This window comes from Conger conger, chromosome 3 (genome assembly GCF_963514075.1).
Source record: "Conger conger chromosome 3, fConCon1.1, whole genome shotgun sequence".
Classification (NCBI taxonomy): domain Eukaryota; kingdom Metazoa; phylum Chordata; class Actinopteri; order Anguilliformes; family Congridae; genus Conger; species Conger conger.
Window position 1 is genome coordinate 12,630,998 of NC_083762.1, and position 16,936 is coordinate 12,647,933.

Genomic DNA, 16,936 nt, shown 5'->3' on the forward strand with positions numbered 1-16,936 from the left:
TCTGTGTAAGGTAAACCTCAGAGTCTGAGTAAACAAAGCTTTAAAAGGTTAAAGCAGCATGCACATTAGGTATGTTGTTTATTTTAGGCCGGTGATGTATTTAAAAAAAAGAATATATTTACTAGTGCAGTGTCATATACAATATACTATAACAAATATGGAGTATAAGCTATGTTTTGATAAAAATTGCTCCAAATGTACTGAAATATTCAATAAACAAGAGCTATTCAATTTACGTGTGTCTGTGCGTTTCTGTTATAAATTACCAGTCTTTAACACTGAAAATGTATGATGTTTTACACGGCCGAAATGAGAAAACAGCACCATCTATGCATTGGAAAAAGGACAAACGTTATTCCTTGGCCACTAGGTGGCAGAATTGAGTCTCCTACTATATTTAGAGTAGTCACTCAGTCATCCCTCATGTGATTGGTAAGATTATTGGCATTCCAGAACAGAATGCCTGGAGATTCGAACATGCTGAACGCCACATATGGTCAAGGCTGCAAGCATACATAGAGGGAACCATATATGTGTTCCACACATATGTTTGTGTGCATAGAGGATGTTAAACCAAACGTATAATCACAAAGCCTGTGGCAGCAGCAGTGCAGTTGCACAGAGAAATAACCAGGATTCATATTTAAATAATAGCACTGTGATTCAAGAAGGTGTTTGTGTGCAAAAGGTCATAGTATCAGCAGGAACCAGCGTGAGCCAAAATCCACAAACACGCCTTTGTCATAGATAATGAACCTACTGCAACAATCAAGACTATTTTATTGACACGTCAAACCCTTGCTATTTACATTGGTTTACCCTCGTCCAGCACACACATGTGCCAGAACCCTCCCTTTTAGGATTTATATGGGAAATCCATCTTAATAATGAGTGCAGAAGTTTGGAGATGTAATGTAATTGTAGGGGGCAGCCTGTAGCTTAGTGGTTAAGGTACATGACTGGGACCCGGTCCAAGCCCCAGTGTAGCCACAATCTACAAAGATCTGCTCAGCTGTTGAGCCAGGCCCTTAACCCCACATTGCTCCAGGGGGGATTGCCCCCTGCTTAGTCTAATCAACTGTAAGTCACTTTCTGTGTCAGCTAAATAACCAATCATTATTATCGAGAGGACATGTGCATTCATACGAGCGCTCCTGCTACAAGGGGTAAATGGACTTAAAAACCCTGGTTTTAGGCACCGTGTGTAGGTGTGCAGAGTGCAGTGTTTCGGAGGCCCTGTGCCCCCTATTCACACACCCACAGGAGGAAGGGGGGATCTGAAATAAGTGAGTGTGCATTATGGGACACACTGACCAGATATCAAGACAACTGGGCTTGTATATTCAAAGTCTTACTCCACACTAAATCATATGGATGTTCTTCATATACCTGGATCCACTGCACACCTGCTCCAGTCAACTTTAACTCTTTGACTATAAATAAATTCAAGTGCCTTTCGATTAACAATACACCCCAGTTAAAAATACCAAAGGAAAATGCACACATGTATTTTGTTCATTTAGGAATACATCATTTTCAATAAATACTGCTTATTAGTGCGGTGCCACAATATACCATACTGAATATTTTAGTGAAATGTTCTGTTTGAAATGTATGTAAATTTGAATACTATACAGGCATTTCTACCTCTGGCGTTTATGAAAACAGAAAGAACAGCGCCATCTATCTGTGAGCAAAATAACTATAGTAAAAGTTATTATTTAGCCACTAGGTGGCATAAGTGAGTCTCCCGGTATGCTAACAGGAGCGAGGAACCAGCCCGGGTGATAAGATTATTGGCGTTCCACAACGTCATGGCTGTAGATTGTGATATATTGCAAATCAAATACGATCATTGCAGTACATACATATACAAAAAGCAAAATATGATATATGTATCAAATGTATGTTTATATAGAGATATTTTAATCAAACAATGACAGAGCCAACTGAAGCCACAGTCAACATGGGTGGGATTCAATTCTGGATCTTGAGGCCAGTGTTTTAATAGAAGGACACAAAAAAGGGTGTTTTTGTGTACAGGATACGGTGATACTGGCCACCTCTCTAATGGAAGGCTGCTGATTTCGAATTGCAAAACAGTTAAAATGTCAATCGGAACTCAAATATACCTAAATCCAAGGACCCACCTTTGTCAAAGCTAATCATTTATTCAACAAATATGACACTCCTAATATCTTTCCATTGACATTGGCCTTATCCTGTTCCAGGCCCAAGTGTTTCAGAGTTCAGGAGATATTTCAACGGGCCCTCCCTCCTAGCTGTACCGACACTTCAAATCCTACTTCAAGTAGAAAATATTAGCTTATTACTGAACGCTTGACAAATGTGTTTTGTTTTTACCCTATTGGTGAGTTTTGAAATCAGTCAGACTATCTCTTCTTGTTTCATTTAGCAAAAAAAGGAAAGTCTATATACAAGTCTAAATACAAGACTCAAATATTTTTCAGTTTTTGCAGTGACCATGGTGTACATGTATTCTGCTGGTGGTGCTCAAGCTGCTAGGGAGAGAGAGGGATGTATAGTGAGAGGGTACTCAGATTGAAGGGGAACTACTAAAAGACAGCCATGCTGTGTGTGCCTGTGTGTGAGACAGAGAGACAGAGGGATGTATAGTGACAGGGAAAGAGACAGAGGGATGTATAGTGAGAGGGAACTCGGATTGAAGGGGAACTACTATAAAGACAGCCATGCTGTGTGTGCCTGTGTGTGAGACAGAGAGACAGACGTGTGTGAGATAGAAAGATAGAGAACGAGAGAGAGAGAACACAAACATGGCTACCCAGGGAGAACAGAACTGTGTTCACACTGCAGTTTATAAAAGATTTAGACTAAACAAACCGAGACAAATATGAGGAAGTAAGGATTTCTGCTTAAAAAAAAAAAAAAACTTTTTTGTAAAATTCCAAGTCATTGCCTCCCCTCCCCTTGTCGGAGGTAACCCACAACAACCTGAGGAACTGGCCTTTTCTTCTTCTTTTATTTGGCTTTCTTTTACTGTCAACTTTAATTTAAATGACAGTTCATTGCTATAATAAATATTTTCGATGTATCTCTCCATTGTGTGTTAATGTGTCTTTCATGTATATGTATGTGCTTTGGTAATGCTAATGTGCTAATGAGTGTTTGTCATACTCATGAAGGAAACTGAAATTGAGAAACAGAAAAGAACATAACATCTACGTGTATGTGACACCTGATCATTTACGTGAGGATGTGTTTCCTGTGTTAAATACCTCATTGTTTGAACTATAAACAACAAAAGTAAAGAGAGACGGAGAGAGACAGAGAGAGGGAGAGAAAGAGACAGAAAGAAAGAGAGAAAGAGACACAGAGAGAGGGAGGGAGGGAGAGAGAGTGAGGGAAAGGGAGAGAGAAAAGAGAAAAGCGGGAAGCAGGGGATGTGGCAGGGGCGGGATGAGAGGCGGGCGGCGGTGACTCATAAGGAGGGGGCATGCAGCAACAGAGCAGGTAAAGGGGTAGGAGGGGGGTGCTATGACTCACGCATTACTACCACCCCCCCACCCCCACCCAGTCCTTTATCTGCTCATTCAGCAGCCCCAAACACACCTTTAATTGGGTGTGGCCCAGCTCTGAGACTCAATCAGTCCTCCTGTCTCTGAGCGGTGTCCCACGGGACGGTGGGGCGCCTGGAGGCCCGGGGGCCCGGGGGCCTCGGGGGCCTGCCTCAACGCGTGGCTCCTTCAGCGCGCCGGGCGCCCGGTGACTCCCCGTGCCGTCACACTGGAGCTGGCACGTGGATGCTGGGAAATGGAGGGCCGCGACTTGTCACGCACTCGTAAAAGCGTGATAAAGTTATGAACCGTGTATATTGGGGGTGTAAAAAGGCTGGTCACACTGTCGTACTCCACTATCACGGCAGTGTTAAGGTGGGGCAGAAATGACCTTTATTCCTGTTGTAACCACTTGAAACCTGTGAACAGTGGCTTATATAACGCAGCTCTCCCCCCACCCTTTCCCATTTCAGGTCTGACCCGTTCCTCGTGTGCTTTCACCGGAGTGTGTACACAGGGATTCCTGTGGCTTCTGCTCAGCGGTCTGTTTCTCTCCATAAGCTGTGCATTATTAAACGTGTGTGTACAGTACGCACGCCAGGATACAGATACTGACTGCAGTGCACATGGATTTCACACACACACACACACACACACACACACACACACACACACACACACACACACACATGTACACACACACAGGCATGCACACACACAAACATGAATATAAAACACTCACCCTCCATCCTCATCCTGATTTAGAGAGCAGGATGTAGCAGAGGTCAGGGGCCCCAGCCTTCCCCCAGCCTGTTTTAGGCCATACACTGTTTCTCTCTGGCCTGTTTTAGGCCATACACTGTTTCTCCATGCACTGTTTCTCCTTGGTCTGTTTTAGGCCATACACTGTTTCTCCCTGGTCTGTTTTAGGCCATACACTGTTTCTCCCTGGTCTGCTTTAGGCCATACACTGTTTCTCCCTGGTCTGTTTTAGGCCATACACTGTTTCTCCCTGGTCTGTTTTAGGCCATACACTGTTTCTCCCTGGTCTGTTTTAGGCCATACACTGTTTCTCCATGCAGTGTTTCTCCCTGGTCTGTTTTAGACCATACACTGTTTCTCTCTGGCCTGTTTTAGGCCATACACTGTTTCTCCATGCAGTGTTTCTCCCTGGTCTGTTTTAGGCCATACACTGTTTCTCCCTGGTCTGTTTTAGGCCATACACTGTTTTTCCCTGGTCTGTTTTAGGCCATACACTGTTTCTCCCTGGTCTGTTTTAGGCCATACACTGTTTCTCCCTGGTCTGTTTTAGGCCATACACTGTTTCTCCCTGGTCTGTTTTAGGCCATACACTGTTTCTCCATGCAGTGTTTCTCCCTGGCCTGTGACGCACCCTGTGAGACCAGCTCACATCCACAAGCCCTTACTCCGTTACTCTCTTACACTCCCGCTCATCAGCTGAGAAACAGCGCAGGCCTGACTGATCATTATCTTTCCCACAATAACTGAGACATGCGATCAAAGACGCGCAAATATGGGGCGGGGGGGTGTCCCAGAAGCAGTGTGGCATGTTGGCTCGCCGCCAGCACAACACCCCCCGCCCTCCCCCTCATATCCTGCGGGAACTAACAGCACAGCTCGTTAGGATCAGCAATCTGTTCCACCTCTTCCTCTTCCGCTCATTTCTCATCAAAGGTCCACCCATCCCCGCGTTCCCGAGCGCCGGGAAAGCCCTCTGTGTGCAGCAAGGCTCGTAACACAGCCGGAGGAACGGATCTGAGAGGGAAGCTGAGTGCGCTCCGTGTGTAAACGCACACGGGCGGGAGTACGGGTGGGTGCTGCTGAATCGTAGGACCTTTCATCCAGAGAAAGCTCCAGAATCTTCTCCCCGGAGGGGTTCCGCACAGAGCTTCTCTATGAGCCTTAATCCAATTTTCTGTAAGAAAAACGAGTCTTTCCTGCAGCAACGAAGAACAGGTGATACAATGGACTGCATCACCCTGGGCAACACAATGCTATGGGGGGGTGGGAATCCTGCTCTCCCAACTCATTTCCTGTGAGGAGATTTTTCAAGAGGAGAATGGGAGGGGGGGGGGGGGGGGCTCAAAACTAGGCATCACATTTCCCCTTCCTGTCATAATACTTATAAACAAACTAATACCTGCATAGTACCAGCACCACATTATAAAACCAAAACCTGTCCCTACATAGCACCAGCTCTACATTATAAACCCCAAACCCATCCCTGCGTAGTACCAGCACATTATAAACCCCAAACCCATCCCTGCATAGTACCAGAACCACATTATGAACCCCAAACCCATCCCCGCATAGTACCATCTCTACATTATAAACCCCAAACCCATCCCTGCATAGTACCAGCACATTATAAACCCCAAACCCATCCCCGCATAGTACCATCTCTACATTATAAACCCCAAACCCATCCCTGCATAGTACCAGCACATTATAAACCCCAAACCCATCCCTGCATAGTACCAGAACCACATTATGAACCCCAAACCCATCCCCGCATAGTACCATCTCTACATTATAAACCCCAAACCCATCCCTGCATAGTACCAGAACCACATTATAAACCCCAAACCCATCCCTGCATAGTACCAGAACCACATTATAAACCCCAAACCCATCCCTGCATAGTACCAGCTCTACATTATAAACCCCAAACCCATCCCCCTGTGTAGAAGGGGGGTGGCAGAGGGGAAGGAGGGGGACACACCAGGCTTTTGTGTCATTAAAAGCGAGTGCCGACACATCACGCCACTCAGCAATCCAATTTGCACTGGAGAGGACCGCTCCCGCGCCGATTCACACCTCGTTGAGGCAAACACGCACCGTCTGAGTCCACTGCGGCCCGATAAGGGGGGAAACAACGCTGTTCTAATTAAAGACAGAACGGTCCGATTCTGCTGCACGAACACAGGAAATTCAACCCTTTTAATGCAGCTGGAGGAGGACATGCCCGGTCGCTTACGCATCTACTGCTGTGTGGATTTATGGCAGCCAGATCAATTAAATATATATATATTTAGAGTAAGATGTTTAATCTAAATCGATTGGTTTTCATATAGGCCTAAATATATTGGTACACACGTATGTACAGAATAATTATGGATATTGCCCTTTGAAACGAGCTCATGCACATACACGGCGTGCAACACGGTTGAGCTGTATTGCTATTGAATTACGACGCCATTCATAGCACCCCCAAACGCCAATAACTAACGACTGACGAGGCGCACGAAATTTGATACTTCACCCCGACATGCATCTCAACTTCTACATTATGTGGAGTGGATTGTCATACGTCCTTATACTTGGCAGTCACATTTAGCATCGGTCTAGTTTTACATTGTGCGCACGTTGAGAAGGACTAGCTTTAAGAAAAGAAAGGCCGAAATTTGATCCTGCAGAGCCTTTTCTGACGCAGCCTTGCTTACACAATGTACCTGGAAAGCTTGTGTATTTTCCCATTATGGCCACAAAGGGGCGCGCATGGAGGAATTGAATTGTGTGGCAAAGGAAAAAGGGTGTTGTTCTAGGTTCAGGTGAGTTCAAATCTAACTACCCGGTGCCTGATGAAATCATTACTCTCTCGACTTTTTTATTTTAATGCTGAAATGTGTACTGGATGTTCTCTAACAATTTTCCTTCATTCAGCAGGGGCGACCCGCGTGGAAACGTGCCTCCAGCGATATTCCCCTTTCTCCGTTTGACCTTTGAATATCGGTATTTTCACGGACGTTACAAGCGCGCAATTACCTAGCATAATGAAACGGGAACTTCGGTAAACCCTCCACAACAGCCCCGCCAGAAATATGGGAGGGAATCCGGCGAATATGCGTTGTTGTTCACTTCACAGTCACGTGTATGGCTTTTTTAAAGAAAGGGTCTTTAGACCTGATAAATTAAATGTGGAGGTTGAAGCCAGGGCAATGCGTTCGTATCTGGGTCGCTGTAGTCACTCAAAACAGATTAATTCTGCAGATTTGTTTTAATCTCTCGAGTGAATGAGCCAGCGTGGAACAGCAAGGAACATCGTTGTGTTCCGGGTTAAAATACGGGCTTGTTTCCTCGAGAAGCCGTCATATTTTTTTCTCCCTTTGGGAACCACAGTTTCCAACCTACTACCGAGGTCCACACACCAAAACCTGTCATCTGCTGGCAGACAGCGTCGTTATGCCGCCAGGATAGTTACCAGCCACGCTGTTGACGTGTCTGTTAATTGTACGTCTTGTATTGTAATGTAGGCTATCTGTGAAATATAATTGGATTTCTGTTTATGTTACCGAGGCCATTGATCGAGCAAGGTGTGTGTGCGAATTCCTTGTTTAGTTCCACATAGTCGATAGACCTTAGGTAGGTCTTTAAAAAAAAAAAAAATATATATATATATATATATACATTATTTATATTTAAATTGTTATTGATTTAGAGGCTGAAAGCCAAATCTAAAAGCAACGTGCAATTTGCACAAAGGAAAAAAAAAAAAAGCAGGAGTGGTGACTCAAATTGACTGGTACATAGGTGTGATGCGCAGGGATGCTTACGTAAGCCACATAGTCGGTTTCAGTGAGGTGTCTCCCTGTAGACTACGTGCCGAGACCTGCAGCTGCATACACCACAGGTGCTACCGTCCCAGCCGTAGCCTACGGTACGATCCTCCCTCCCAATTCTGAAGCTCCCGAGATCCCACATTCGAGCCGGGCGATCACAGCACGGGGTCGCGGACACCCCTCCCCCACCGGCACAAATAAGTACGTCCCCAATACCCAGAGGTGCCTGGCCCGCTCTCGTCCAGATTTAAATATTCCAGGATTCCCATCCTGGTATGCTTATGACAAAGCAACGCCCTCGAACAGACGGATGCTGATGAAATGCAGGGTAGGGAGATCAGGAAGGCCTACCCTGCAGAGAAAGAAAGGGGGGGGGGGGTGGAGAAGCTTAGCCCAGCAATAGGATTACATTACGCAGCAGCGGGGGGGGGGGGGGGGGGGGGGGGGGCGTGCGCCTGCGCAGCACGTGACGCGTTAATCAAGGGGCCATGGAGACCGGTCTACATCCCAGCAGACACCTCGCACACCAGCCTCGGCACCGAGGCGAAGAGGTACACTCACAGGCCGACCTGGTGATAAAATAAAATAAAAAATCTGCCGCTTTGGTGCGGTGATGCGACACCTGCAATTATTTGCACCAGCCGCACCCAACTGCTCTAACGACTTCACTGTCATGCCATTTTTTTTTTTTTTCTCCCAAACGGAAAACAGTCCCATTAGTCATTCGGTGTTCGTTTTCAAACAGGCTTTCCAATGCAAGCCTTGTGTCCTACTTGGCCCATGCGAGATTCTCCCCTCCCCCCTGCAGACTTGGGGTCTTTCACCAGCCCCCATTGTCCAGCTGGTAGGCTGTCTGCCACCCCCCCACCCCCGTTTTCTGGAGCAGCTGCTTCTTACATACGTTTTCACCACAATGGGTAAACGGGTGACAGCTCCTTCGCTTACTTTTTCTGCCCAGATACTTCACCCCAATAACCCTCAGTTCACACGGATGATGGACAGAGCCATCCCTTACCCCAGGAAAATAAGACCGCGACCGTACAAGGTTCTATCCCAGGCCCCCTTCCTCCCCACCAAAATGGCAGTTTGGTTCAATATTTTAGAGCCGGGGGGTCCCATTTCCTGTTGACCGCATGTTCAGACGACATCAGGGTTGGAGGAAAGTAGACCGCCTCATAGTACAGGACAAAGGCAAGCCAGGCACTGCCGGACGAGAGGAAGAGGAGAGGCGCGTGCGCGTGGGCTTGTACATGAATGCGCTTGCACAATTTCCGGTAAACAAACAGAAACCTGTTCAAATACACACAGGAACTTGGGTTTTCCAGATAGCCATCAGACTTCCGTGTGCAAACAATCAACTCTGTGACAATGATACAAATCTGGAAAACATTCAGCTACAGGAAAAAAAATAAATAAAAAAAGCACAAAAATTCTCAAAAAAGTAAAAATGTATGCTATGGTGAAACGGTAGTGCGTGGAGCTGGTATTCTTGGACAGTTCTGTACAGTGGCCCACACTAGTCCTCCCCCATTAACAATGCAATGGGAAATTGGGCATTGTTGGGGGGGGGGGTTTTGCTGCAAGGCCATTCTTTACTACATTTCCAGTGTTCATTCCAGACAATCTTCCTCTCGGTCTTGATTCTCTGTAAGCCAGAGCCAAAATGACTGCAGTGAGATTACCACGGAAATCTCAGAACTGAAACAATCACACAATTTTAATACCCCTCCCATTTCTCCTGGATCGCAATGGGGGGCAAGTTTCTTTGATTATACAACAGCAGAGAAATGGCTCAACGCCGTAGGCAGCTTCTCACAATTCCAACAGGGATTGTGTGTGCGTGGGGGCACGCACTATGAGCATAACATTTACATCCCAATGAGCAAATTAAACTTTCTTCACAAGCTCATTTGACCCACCCCACCCCAAACTCCCAATACTCCCATTACATTCAAGCCACTGGTGTCAGTGTGATTTGCACAAACAAATTTCCACAACTGCAATTTAAAGCCATTTTTAATATTTACAGATATAAATCCTGGATATTGGTAAAACACCACCACAAGCACCTATAGCTACCCGCCACCCCCTGACAATTAATCATTTTACAGGAACCTCTTCTCTAGATAACAGCAACACCTGTGCACCATGTCCACAAATTCACCTTTTGCCTAAATTCAATTCCACAGAGGACATTTCTTTTGAAATGTATATATATTTTTCCCCAATTAAATGTATCGATTTCTCTCTGGTATTTTTAAAACTCCCATTTCCCATAATACACGTTTCAAAGAAAAACGCTGACAATGCGAGGGTTGTGTGGTAGTTCAGACATGTGTGTGTAGTACAGTGAAGACAGGAATGAACAGAAATGGACGTTTGAACAGAAAAAATATGAATTGGACGCTTAACCCTAAGGCAGAGGTTTGTGTATTATTATTTTCAAAATTATAGAGACTGGGACAGTGGTTCTGACAAGTCATTTTAATTTATTCTGACATGCTAAAAGGGAATAAATTACACTTTTATAGAATGTCCAGCAGTAAAATACCTTGAGCTGGGTCAGAGGGGGAATGGGGAGGAGGGGGGTAGGGGGGATTTGGGAGAAAAAAAAAAGGAAAAAAAAGGAATCAGCCTGCTAAATTTCCGGTGAGCATCAGTTGTGGCTAAAGGCTGAGATTAAGTCAAATTAATCTTGCTTTTTCTTTACAAGACTCCAAAGTATATAGAAAAAAAAAAACCCCTCCAACACACTTTCTTTGCAATAAAAAAAGGAAGGAAAAAGGAGGAAAAGGTCGCTACGCTAAACAGCAGCGAAATTCTCAGTCGCAGAGAGAGAAAGTCCCAGAGATATCTTACAAGATTTGCTTCACCGCAGGAAGAAGCAACAAAAACACCCTTTCCCCAAAAATGATCAATTTAAAAGAGGGAAAGTCAAACTATAAAACTGAAGGGAAAAAAAGTTAATTCTTACTGATAAAAAAAAATGTATATATGTATATAAAAATGATAACAGGTAGGGTGAGGTGGAGTAAGCACAATTTTCATCCGTCTCAGAATGGAACACTGAGGCCAGCGTAGCAGTAAAATGAATCTGACAAACGTTTACTTTCGCCATTTCAACATGTTAACATTTTTCAAATGGGGGGGGAAAAAACAAAAAAAAAAACAAACAAAAAAAAAACAGATCATGGATGCATACAATTTTCATCTAAGCAATTTACATACAGGTTTAGTCAAGTGATGCCTAATCTGTAATGAATATGCTTTTGTGGAGTGTATATATCTTTTTTTTTTAGACTTCAGTATACCAAGTACAATATAGTTAATGCAGCGCTCTAAAGAGAAACCTAGTAGTCACTAGAATTTATTTTTTTAAATCTTCACATTAGAAGCTCTTCTAGCACATATCAGCAGGCAGTCTTAATTACCTTTATGGAAAAAGAAACCCAATGTTTGCTTAGTAATATCCAGGATTCAAGGATTCATTCATAATGATGATAAACAGTTTTACATCTTTTCATTTTGCATGAGAATGAGGAAAAAAAAAAAAGAAAAAAAAAAGAAATGTGCATTTCAAATGTTTTACATCCAACGGCAAGGGCCGCCACGTGTCGGAAATCACGTCACACTGTGACCACGAGGACCAACGCGTGTCGGCGTTCACGCCACACACACGCACGCGCGCACGCACACACACTGACCGTAAAGACCGATACGTGTTGGAGATCACGCCACACACACACACAGTGACCGTACGGGCTGATGCGTGTCGGAGATCGCGCCACAGCGGCGTTATCCGAAAACGTGTGGGGAGTTCATGCCACGCGATGACCACACGGAAAAGGGGCAAAGCTTTTCTGATGAGTGAGAGCTTGGGAGTGAACCCAAGCGCTTCTTTACTGGAGAAGAGGGAACTCTGGGAAAAAATATTGGCATTTGCACAATTATACCCTCTGTGAGCCGACCATTTTATATAGTTTTCAGTTTTGAAGAAACACAAAAAAGAAAAAGTCTTCAGGAACAGGACAATAGAAAAGGCTACAGCTTCAAAGCTCCATATCTAGCCTGCTTTCTGTGTATATAGTATATACATACCAATATATAGATAGATGCTGGGCATTGTATCTATATATACTGATTACATATATAGTATATGGAACAAAGTTCTTTAACAGCGGAAAATGGCTGCCCACGGTGCCTGGCAGGGTCCGGTGAATTTGATCCTAGATGCCGGGGTGTGTTGGAAGGCAAATCCTGCTACGACCATTCTGCTCTGCTTCATTACATTGTCTTAATGCTTAGAAACCTGCAGGAGACGGATAGAGAGACAGAGAGAGAGAGAGAGAGAGAGAGACACAGCGGAGAAAGAAGGTTGTTAACAGTCAGGTTTAACCGGTATTCTCAGCTGGGGGAAGGGTGCAGGCAATGTCATCAGCGAGGTCAGAGTAAAAAAAGTAAAGCAAATAAACAGGCCCAGTGTTCGGCCCCCAGGCAGGGCCAGGGACCGGCTGCAGCAAAGCGCTGCTGAAGAGGGCCAATCAAACATTCATGTGGCTATACTTGGAGCCCGCTGAACCAATCTCATTTATCATGCCATGTGAAGAGCTACAGAGTGATTAACATTTGAAGTTAAGTGTGGGGTGTCCTGCCAAAGAGAACACACAGCTCAGACATAACATGGTCGGGGCGAGGGGTAGACGACACAAACGCCATTTGCAGGTTATTTTGGGGAAGGCCTGCTCAGGATCGGCGTGTACTCCAGAGCTCTAGGGCGATGAGACTTGGGACGTGCGTTCTTCCTGCTCAGCTAAAATGGGGGGTATAAGCTGCACCCTGTGGGGCGACCATTTTGCCGGGAAGGGGGGAGGGGGGGGGGGGGCGATACACAAGATCGCTGTCCGCTCTCACCCCCTCCCAAAAGCACTATGGGTAATGCAGCTGTCACCACCTCCTGCCCTCACGTTCCCACTGACAGAGCAGCCACTAGGAAAGTCTTCACTGCTGAGAATGACGTGCCAACTATAGCCCGAAAAAATGCTGAGCGAGTTTTTTTTTTCTTTTCTTTTTCTAAAAATAATAATTTTTTTAGAAATTTCGCCAGGCGGACAGAACATTTCCAGTCACAGACGAGACGGGCTGCTCTACAGCACTAAAGTGCTTTTTTGCTGCAGCCTAAAAACCTGAAGCAAGAACATCAGAGCCCTGTGCACAATAATCTCATAATTCCCTCTGCCAGCCTTCCAGGACGGATGAAAGCAGGGAGCCGCGTCTCTGACGCACGCTGGCCTCGCCCTGCAAACGGCGATTAAAACGGGTCGAGTCCGTACACGAGTGCATTAGGACCCGCAGCCGGGCTTGAGGAGCCGCAGCCGTCAGCAATCCGAGACCCGGCTTCCGCCCTCCGGTGCCATCCGGCACACGGAAGCTGTGGTTACGGCCGTCCAAAGACATGCGGGTAAGGGAGTACAGATGAAAATGGGCTTATTAGCTAACGCTGGCGCATTTACATTGATGCGGAAACTGAAAATGTTGATTAACTTGCACTGTGTCCCGGGTAAATAAATCGAATAAAATAAATGTTCCGTGCTAACAGTGACTGTACGAAGGTAGTGACACCAGGAAGTCGCAGTCTGAGAACAGGGGGGGAGGGCTGACTTGAGCTTTCGAGGTGCCTCAAATCAAAGAAGCCTGCCTGGGCCAAAGCAGGATCTCTGACCCCAGTAGACCGTCCACACACACAGGGGTCGAGAGGTGTTTTTATGCCTCTTTGGCGACACAGCTCCATCCTTCCTGCGGGTCGGCCATTTTGTGCCTCTCGGCTCTTCCCCTGGCCACTAAATTTGACGTTTCAAAGTGCCTGGGTTTTCATTTCCCTGGAGTGGCTGAAGACCAGCTGACGTAACAGGCCAGGCATAGCAGATGAGGTGAAAGGGCGGTTTAATTCTCAGTATGTGACACTTTTAGCACCCCTCCACCCCCCAACCAATTCAGCAAATGGCTTCTGGGAGAATCCACCACTGAGGGAGAAGGGGGGGACGGAAAGCACTTCCTGGGGGAACCGGTTTACCCACACCTGTGCTCGTCCACCAACCCCCCCCCCCCCTCAGCTTCCTGTGATTGCCTTTAGTTTCGTTTCTGAAGGTCAGGGCAAGGAATCAAACCCCTTAAATCTCAGCACCGTCAGGGACAGGCGCACGGAGGAGGGCACAGCACAAAATGAAGGCCACACACATGGACAGCCCCCCGCCCGATTACAGCACACAACCAGACGGGCACACCGGAAAGATACAAATAATCAAAGCAAAGGTAAAAATACCCTAATGAGATTAGATCATGTATAAAGGACAAAGCTGTGCAGCAGCTTGGGGCTCAACTCTGCTTTAGTGGCCCTCCGTTCATGCGACAGCTGATTTGCACAGAAATAGCGAAAGGCCTGCCGTGTACAATGCGAGCCTGGCCACGGATCTGGAGTCGCTCTAAACGGGTGGACAGTCCCGAGACGCTAGCAGTCACCGTTTCTGTTCCTCTTTTTAAAATAAAAACAAAGAATCTTTGGGGACAGCGTTTGGAAGAGTTGACTGGCTGACAAAGCCCTACAGGCTTTCAGTCAGGCTACCTGCGCTAACCCCATTCTGCTGAAATTGCTCACTTTGAATGCAGTTCATTTAATGCGCTCATTGTGCAATTGCGCAGGAGGGCCGAAATGCAAACCCACATTAACAATGCCTGTATTGTTACAGGCTAATATAATGGGCAAGCCAAACTGGTATCCAAGAAACCAGCAGTCCACCCCCCCACCCCCCTACACTCTAAAGAAAGTTCTTTCAGGCTCCAGTACTCCAGAGTGTTTAGCTTCCATTTAAATTCCAAGCTGTGGGCTTTCAAGCTCTCTCTCTGTGCTGCAAAGAATTTTCTCCCCCTTAAAGGGACAGAACTCGCAATGGACATTCCAACCATTACAGCCATATTTAACCCCTTTGAAGGGGCGGGGCCCTTTTTTGGAACATCTTTTAGAAATTCCAAGTCGGTGTTCCATTGCTTTTGAATTGGCAGCAGTGATTGTTACATCAGCATTAGAATGTTCAGTTACGAACATTCCAATCACGTTTGTGACCTCACACGTGAAAGGGTTAAGCGACCCCTCTCTTAAAGCACATCCTTTCTGTAAACTAAACTGAAGGGAAGGGGGGCGAATGTCAGCTGAAGATTCCAGAGCCACAGTAACAGAAGTAGTAAATGTTTGGGGTGAAAGGAATGTTCCCTCTCTGAGGAGGATTTCCTCCAGCCTCCAGACCAGGGATGCGGGGGCCAAGGCCCCTAGGAGCCGCTACAGTGTGCAGAGGGGCCGGTGGCAGAGCAGACAAAGGATTACCTCAACTCCGCGTCATCAGAAAGTCCTATTTATAGCCGCCTTTTCTGCCAGGCGCTTGTTTCCCCACCACCGCAGAAGATGCAACATCAAAGAGAACAAGAGCGTCATTGCGCTTTTATTTTACATATCTATATTTAATGAATGCTTCAGCCTCTCTGGCTCCCACTCCCTCCAAACCCAGAGAGGAGCACAGACTGGCAGAATACACAAAGCGTGTACGTTTGTCATCTAATGTAAAATATCTCCTGACCTCAGAGTGTAGGGGGGGAGGGGCACTCAACCAATGGTTCGTACAGGGAGACTGCAGACCAAGCTTTATCCTGGGTCTGTCATAAGGCCTGGGTGCCCCAGACTAACAGGTAGCAGCTAACTCCCAAACCCTGCGAGGAACTCAGTGTGGGGCATGACCAAGGGGGTTTGGAGCTTTCTGACCAAGACAGGGACACAGTCTATAGCAGGGCTCATCAAATCGAGGGCAGAGAGCAGTTGGTTTCCCAACCTCCCTTAACCTGGGAGTCTGGGGTGAAGAGCCTGGCCCATCAGTAGTCGTTCAGTTAATTACCCGGGAGAAAACACAACCAGGGCTGGATTTGGATTCGAGGGCCATATTTGATGATAGCGGGGCTACAGGATGCGCTGGTTATGTGGTTCACCTTTATATTCAACGGGACGCAAAGCCAAGGCTGAGCGCAGAGTGCTTCATTCACTCTTAACTGCGCTGGCACACCGGACGTTATATGCAGGCTGATGATCTGCCTCCCAGGGCCGGATTTGGGGAACATGAAGCTTGGATAACGGCCATGAGAGGCAGGTGGGACAGGACCATTCTTACAGTACAGTGCAAAAGTCTTGAGGCACATATATTTGAAAAAATCTGTAAAATGAAGACGTTTTCAAAAACAATAAAGGTTGTAAATATCAAAAGAATTACTAGGAAGAGCAGTGAGAACAGTTGAAACTCGTATTGTTATGACCCTTGCGACCCTCCAGCTTTGGCTGGAGTTCTTAGGAACACTGTCCTGCAGCTTCACAAGAAAAGCAGCCGGTAGGTTGTTCCACACATAACGGAGAACTCTGCAGTTCTTCTGCAGACTCTGGCTGCCTCACTGCTTCGGGCTCTCCAGACAATCCCAGACAGCCTTGGTCAAGTCTATCTGAAAAGGCAGCTACTCATTTTTTATGTAACTTAGAAATTACACATAATTGTCGATAACATTTAATTTTGGTAAGTGAAGGTAGAACTCAAGTTTTTCCTTTTCTAGTGACACACAAATGCAGGAGAAAAAATATATTTATATTTATTTATATTTAAAAAATCTAGGGTGCCTTAGATTTTGCACAGAACTGTACCTCTACAGGGGTGAAGGGAACTGGCAGAGACACAGGCGGGACCAAGTTGTGGAGTCAAATGTGAAAACCGCTCTTGGTTCATTTCCATGTCATTA

General features: G+C 46.1%; 1 protein-coding gene across 3 annotated transcripts in view; it reads right to left on the reverse strand.

Moving 5' to 3' along the window:
• Nucleotides 1-10,114: 10,114 nt before the first annotated feature.
• The window catches only part of csnk1a1 (casein kinase 1, alpha 1), a 35,065-nt gene continuing 28,243 nt past the window's right edge, over nt 10,115-16,936 (reverse strand). For all 3 annotated transcript variants that reach the window (XM_061233755.1, XM_061233754.1, XM_061233752.1), the window contains one exon: nt 10,115-12,425. In XM_061233755.1, coding sequence (XP_061089739.1) covers nt 12,418-12,425 — 8 coding nt within the window. In that variant the 3' untranslated portion in view covers nt 10,115-12,417. The remainder of the gene's footprint in view (nt 12,426-16,936) is intronic.